We start from the raw sequence: 7615 nt of genomic DNA on the forward strand, positions 1-7615 counted from the left end.
TTCAAAGAAAAGCACCATTTTTTTCCTTTTGCTTCATTTATATAATAATGACATTGAACAAGATTTTCATATATTTTTGTTACTGTATACCTTTATGTTGGAAAACTGTTCATTTATCTACCCATTTACCGTGTGTGTGTGTGTGTGTGTGTGTGTGTGTGTGTGTGTGTGTCTGTGTGTCTGTGTGTCTGTGTCTGTGTCTGTGTGTGTCTGTGTGTGTGTGTGTGTGTGTGCTGGTCCTGGGGCTTTAACTGAAAGCCTGGGAGCCGTCCTTGATCTTTTCACTCAAGACTAAGGCTCAACTACTTGAGCCATAGCTCTAGTTCAGCTTTTGGTGAGTTAATTGGAGATAGATGAGAGAGTGGCTTCAAACCACAATCCTCAGATCTCAGCCTCCTGAGTAACTAGGATTATAGGCGTGAACCACCAGCACCCAGCTCTTCATTTCTCATGTATACTTTAATCATATTCACCCTCTGGCCTACCCATTCTTATTCTCACTCTTCCTTTTCTCTGTGAATTTCCCTACTAGTTCCCTTTTTATTCCCATGTTCATTTTGGACACTAAATTTAATTAAATTTTAGGAAGGCAAGTGATAGACACTGCACTCAGATGCCAGCCAAGCCTTGAGTAGAATCGAGGAATTTTTTAAAATTTTATTTTACTGCAAAGATGCTGTACGAAGGGGTTGCAGTTACATGATTAAGGTCATGAGTACATTTCTTGTCAAGCGTTGTTACCCCTTCCTTTTAGGAATTTTGTAAAAATATAAAATAAAGTAAAAAATCTGGGGAAAAAATTTTAGGAAGGCTTCTTCCTCCTTTTTTTAGGTACAAGATAAGGACTCAAACTGGGTACCTGATGCTTTCATTCATTGGGTAGGACTCGACCAATGGAGCCCCACCTCCAGCTACCCACCGGAAGTCTTCTTTTTCATCAATGGAGTATGATGCTTTAAGCTATCAGAACCACCACTGGAATGAACTGGTTTACCCAGTGCATTCAGATGCCACATCACTTAGGAATAAGGCTCAGTTCCATAGTTCACTGGCTGAGTCATTTTCCATAGTCTTCCAGTTTTTCTCTACCTTGTTCCCTGATGTCTAAAATTAAAAAAAAAAAAAAAGAGTAGTTTCTAGCTCATTTAGATTGTGGAAGGCTTTGTTGAAATTAATACATTCAAAAAGCATCAGTGTCCAGCAACCACAGAGTTACACTGTATTAGTCAATGTATTTATTATTGTAAAGGACCTGGAGCATACTTTAAGAGATAATACATAGGTTATAAAAGGGGAAACAAAAGAAAAACAGCAATTGGAAAGGACTTGTCCCCCAGTAATCTAGGCATCTAGGTATGCCACATTCATTCATGTCCACCTATCTGAAATAGAATCTCAGGTACATGGCCACAAGGAGTCATTGTGTCTTAGAAAGGCAATGGAAGAAACCAATAAATGGTAAATAGTTGGGAGAGCAGAGGAAACCCAGTAATACCTATCCTTCGATCTGTAAAAGGAACAAAGAATTCTAATATAGAGGCCCCCCTCCCATCTAAGAAGCACATAAAATCCTGCTTGGGTGGTGATATTGGGGGAGAGGTGTTGTTCTTGTTCTTCTACCAAATAACTGCAATAGCAGTGATGTGCCATATAAAGAGCCATTTGTAAGGCCTCTGATCCATGACATATACCGGTGACTTGCAAATATATTCTTTCCATTCCAGTTAGGAAAGAAGAACTGAAATCACCTGCATCCATGGAAATGTAGCATGTACTGAACATAATAGTCATTTATGATTTTTACCCCAGGCAATATTAACTCTCCTATCAGCTTTCAAAATATAATCTGGAGAGATGAACAGTGTTTTAGCACCCTCTAAAACATGATTCTAGTCCTCTATATTTATATTTATAACAGGATGTCCCAAGAAAAGGTTGTGCAAGCAGTCCTCAGAAGTCCAAAGGCCCTAATAAAGCAAATGTGCTCCGGAGAGTAAGAAATAAACTGTAACAAGAAATAGGAATTTGACATTTGGGAAAGCTTGCACTGGCTCCTAAGAGCCATATATTAGCAAGCCACAAGTAATGTGAGAGCCATTCTAGAATTCCACAGCATCATTCAACAAAAGAGTCACAGTGCCTTGCTATACATTGTGAGTGTGATGGCGACACACTTCATGAACCAGAATGGTGATCCCACCATCATAAAAATGATAGCGAATGCTTCCAGCATTTAGTATAACATAAAGGAGAAAATGACAGCGACAACATAGCAGCTTTGTCACTTGATACACATGAAAGAACAGACTTTATGACGTGGAAAATGGTAATGGTGGGGAAAGGCAGCAGGAAGTACATCGGATCTACAATCGGAGGTTAATTCGGGTCCTCAGATTCAAAAGCCTGAATTGCGTGTCTTTAAAAAGTGGTGTCCTCTGTTCTGTGCCTGGTGCATGACACCATACGTACAGTCCGGCCCATGAGCTGGGGCTTGTCCTATCCTCTAGCAAATGAAGATAGACGGGCACAGCGGAGTTCTATCACAAAGCCCATAGGGTACAGCAATGTCACTCAGGTAGAAACAGAGAGCATAAGTCAACTGGAAATCAAAGTCTCTGAAGTCTCTTCTTTCCTCACTCCAATACATTCCTGCTGATGTCATCCATGTCCACAGGTCAGTTTCATCAAGAGTCATTCCAGGCAATGCTTGCTGACCTACCATCCTTCAAAATGCAATCTGCAGAGATCTGGTCCATTTAGCCTTCCCTAAAACATGATGCTAGTCCAGTCTATTTATAGAAGAATAACCAGGGACAAGTTCATACAAGCAGCCACCAGATGTTCTTAATGTCTGTGTTGGGGAAATTGCCATATGGATTTCCATGATGGCTAGACTCTCGTACATGTCTACCAGCATTCATGAAGTTCCTTTTCTCCCACATTCTCACTGACATCTGTTTATAATGTTTGTTCAATTATGGCCATGTTGATGGGGATGAGGTGGACTCTCAAAGTACCCTACCTTCCACAATCATTAGGGTCCCCACATGCAGAAGCATATATACCTTTTACTCAATATAACAATGTTCCCTCTTTATTTAGCATGTACAACTTGTACAAAATAATAGCTTTCCTTATGAACATGCCTACAGATTTGTGATATACTTTGACCATTTTTAGTACTCTATACTCCCATTTTTCCCTTCCAAGTGCACAAAATAGGCCTGTTTACCTTTCAAGTCCTCTTTTTCTCCCAAATTCTACATAGAAGAAAGATGTGATACGTCAGGCACTGGTGGCTCACTCCTGTAATCCTTGCTACTCAGAAGGCTGAGATGGCCGGGGAGGGGGGCAGATTGGGTGGGGGGGAGGGGGGAGGTAAGGAAGGGATGTGAGGGTAAACAAAGGAGGAAGCTGCAATGCTTGATAAGAAATGTACGCATTATCCTGCCCATGTAATTGTAACCCCTCTGTACAGTATGTTCACAAAAAAAAATTAAATTAAATTTAAAAAAAAAAAAGAAGGCTGAGATCTGAGGATCGCAGTTCAAAGTCAGCCTGGGCAGAAAAGTCCTTGAGACTCTTATCCCTAATAATCCCTAATAATCTGTGGCTCAAGAGGGAGAATGCTAGCCTTGAGCCGAAGATCTGAGGGATAACACCCAGGCCCAGAGTTCAAGCCCCACAACTGAAAAAAAAACCAGAAGTGTGATACTTTTCCTTATAGAACTGGCTTATTTCTCTTCAAAAGAACATAATGTCAAACTCCATTTTAGCTGAATAATATGATGTGTATATACCATATTTTCTTTATTCAACGATGTGTGCTAATGCTGATTCCATGACTCTGATATTGGGCAAGTGATAAAATAAATATGGAGCCATAGGTATCTCTTTAATAAACTGACTCTGATTGGGTGTAATAGGATCATTTGCTAGTCTCAATTTCTAATTTTTTGCTTTACTTTTATGGCTAAAGATATTAAACATATTTTCATGCATTTGTTGAATATTTAATTTTTGAATGTATTTTCAGCAGTACACAGATCTACAGCTGGATATTTTCCATTCTAATTGTGGTTGCACAAAATAGCTCTAAGTCAGCCTATGAGAACTTAACTTGTTTTCTATTTTCTACGTGACATTTCACATCACACATTTAGTTGTATGGATCAATTTTATTGACTCTATACAATGTATGCAAATGACAAATGTAAGAAAGCACATATTCTTTCATTTGTTATTTTGTCTTTAAGATTCTTTTCATGTTTTGAGCTATCTTTTATGAGGTTAGTTTTCTTGTCTGAATTAGAAGTTATTCATACTTGAGATGGCATAAATGCTCCTATAGATTTTCTTTTAGTATGTTTGTTTATTAATACTCTTAAACCATCCCAACCTTATTTTAAAATATGCATCATAACACAGAGAAATGCACAGATACAGAAAAAAATATTTAATAACTTTTCTTTTTCTGTTGGTCCTGGAACTTGAACTTAGTGCCCAGGTACTGTCCCTGAGCTCTTTTGCTCAAGGCTAGTCCTCTATCACTTGAACCACAGCTCCACTTCTGGCTTTTTGGTGATTAATTGAAGATAAGAGTCCCATGGATTTTCCTGCCTGAGCTTGTTTTGAACCTCAGTCCTCAGATCTCAGCCTCCTGAGTAGCTAGGATTACTGGCATGGCTAACTTTTCCATTTTCAAAATAATGTGTGAATTGGAGGAATCAAGACTCTCATGAAAGCTGTAATTCCCATTCAACTTGATAATGTCGCATGATCACCTCCCGGTGATCATTCACCCAATCAGAGTCAGTTTATTAAAGAGATACCTATGGCTCCATATTTATTTTATCACTTGCCCAATATCAGAGTTATGGAATCAGTTGAATAATGAATAAAGAAAATATGGTATATACACACCATATTATTAGGGATGAAACAAATAGAATTCTATCTAACTTTAACTATTAGAAAGTGCTTCCCATTCAACCTTCTCCTGAATGCATCTTTTACCTCCTTGTTCCTCAAGCTGTAGATGAGGGGGTTCAACATGGGGATCACCACAGTATAAAACATGGAAATCACTTTATTGATATCCAGGGAGGAACTTGAGCTAGGTCGCACATAGATAAAGAAAAGGGTGCCATACAGGATGGTGACAGCGGTCAGGTGAGAAGAACACGTGGAGAAGGCTTTCTGTCTCCCACTGGCCGTCTGGATCTTCAAGACTGCCATCAAAATACACCCATAGGAGACCATGATGACGAGACCACTGAGCACTCCGATTGCTCCAGCAAAGACAAAGAGCACCAACTTGTTCATCCCAGTGTCCACACAGGCCAGAGAAAGCAATGGGGAAATGTCGCAGAAAAAGTGATTGATCACATGTGAACCACAGAAGGGTAAGCAAAAAGTGAAAGTCGTATGGGTGGTGGTACTTGTCAAAGCTGTGGCGTAAGACTCCACAAGGAACAGCACACAGGCCTGCTGGGACATGATGAGAGGATACAGCAGAGGCTTACAGACGGCCGTGTAGCGATCATACGCCATGGCAGCCAACAGGAAACACTCTGTTGCCACAAAGAGACCAAAGAACCACATCTGTGCAGCACAGCCTACAAAAGAGATGCTCTTTTTCTCTGCAAAGATATCACATAGCATCTTCGGAGCAATAGAAGAAGAGGAACAGAGATCTACGAAGGACAAGTGGCTAAGAAAAAAGTACATGGGGGTGTGGAGTCTGGGGTCAACCCCTATGAGAATGATCAACCCCAAGTTACCCCCCAGAGTGACTAGGTAAACAAAGAGAATAGTGATGAAAAGGACAGCCTTCTGACAGAGATTATCTGTGAGACCCAGGAAAATAAACTCAGTCGCTACCGTCTGATTCTTTCCTTCCATGGCCAGTTGCAATCTGTCATTAGGAAGGGGAAAAAAGAGAGATTGATTGTTTTCTCAAGCCGATTTCTTTACTGAGATCATTTGCATGTCTTACAATGACTGCCTTATTTTATTAATTTGTTTACCTGTGCCTTATCTCTTTTAGCTCTTTAGGTATACCCTCTTTGAACTCATTTATTTATTTGTATTCACTTAAAATTCTTGGGACATTTATCATGTCTTTATGCTGAGTACATTCAAATTCCTCTCATATGCATTTTTTATTTAATTTTATTGTCAAGATGATGTACAAAGGGGTTACAGTTATGTATGCAAGGCAGTGAATAATTTCTTGTCAAACATTATTACCCCATCTCATTTTCTCCAGTTTCCCTCCTCTGCAACCTCCCATCCAAGTAGTACTGTTCAATTCCAACATATTATCTTGTGAGTATCACTGTTGCACTGGTTTGCTCTTTACCCTTTGTCTCACCATTTTGTTGTTCCCTTTCCCTTCCCTAATTCAGATAAATGTATATACAATACCCAGGGTACTATCTATCCTGAAAATCAATTACATTAATAATATATATTCAATGCCAAATGTATCTTTTATCCAGGGAAAACTCTCATGACTATATTTTTGAGTAATTCGTTAGCTAAAGAGCAGCAAATAAAATTAATTAAAACTCCTTGAAAGTAGATGATTATGTATAATGATATATATGAAAATTTTAAATTATAACTATTATATATGAAATTTTTAAATTATAACTATTATGTGATGAAATTCCTCTATAAGGAAAGCAACATATCACTTGCATTACATAAGATAATTTTGGAGCTCAATGTTTAATATTTTCAGATAGGTAAGAATGATTGTACATATTCGATTGGTGACAATTTCTAACATTATCTTGATTATTTGCCTAATTCTACTTGGGCATATTTTATCCACCAAAAAGATTATTTCAAGTTTTTATTGAGACTGTTACATACAAATACATACACATATACATATATGTACAAATGAAGGCAGCATACTGAAACCCACCAAATACTGTTTGTAAAAGTGGAGATGAGGGAAAGGAGGAAGTGAAATACAATGTAGAGGTAAACCTGTTTACAATCTACTGTACACACGGACAGAATCCTCACAATGAAATCCCCTCCTATGATGATGTATACTGATTCAAAAATAAAATTTAAAAATTGTCCAAACTGCAAGGTACTCACTTCGGTAATGGTGATCTGTTCAATGCCTCTTTCCTCTACTTCAAAGGGAATGACCATTCCCTGGAAGGATAGAGGATTCTGTGTCCTTCGTGGCAGTGCTTTTGTGACGATACATGACTTTCTGGGCACGTGTGAAGACATATATTCCCATCTTGGTGGGCCTGAGCAGAAAAAGATGATCCTTGACCTGAACATTGATTCATGTACTGCACAGACCAGGGACCTTTTTTTCTGGTGGGGCGGGGGGGTGGTTATACTAATTTAGAGCTAGATCTCCTAAGAACTTAAACCTCAAGAGATTATACCTGGAGGGAAAAAATTAAGATAATTTCAATTACCATTTTGGCCAAGTACCATCTTATAATTATATCTTATTTCAAACAAAGAATACCTAAGGAAACTCTGTGTGTGTGTGTGTGTGTGTGTGTGTGTGTGTGTGTGTGTGTGTGTGTGTGCATGTGTGCACTTTCTTCTAGGATCTTCCTTGTCATGAAAG

At 38.8% G+C, this 7615-nt stretch overlaps 1 protein-coding gene across 1 annotated transcript; it reads right to left on the reverse strand.

The window, feature by feature from the left end:
- Positions 1–4953: 4953 nt before the first annotated feature.
- On the reverse strand, positions 4954–5904 carry LOC122104783 (olfactory receptor 5G3-like). The gene has a single exon (XM_042675714.1). It carries the CDS (start codon positions 5902–5904, stop codon positions 4954–4956), a length of 951 nt encoding a protein of 316 aa, XP_042531648.1.
- Between the last annotated feature and the right edge of the window lie 1711 nt (positions 5905–7615).

This window comes from Dipodomys spectabilis, unplaced genomic scaffold (assembly GCF_019054845.1).
Source record: "Dipodomys spectabilis isolate Male_0828 unplaced genomic scaffold, ASM1905484v1 ptg000030l, whole genome shotgun sequence".
In the NCBI taxonomy this organism is placed as follows: Eukaryota; Metazoa; Chordata; class Mammalia; order Rodentia; family Heteromyidae; genus Dipodomys; species Dipodomys spectabilis.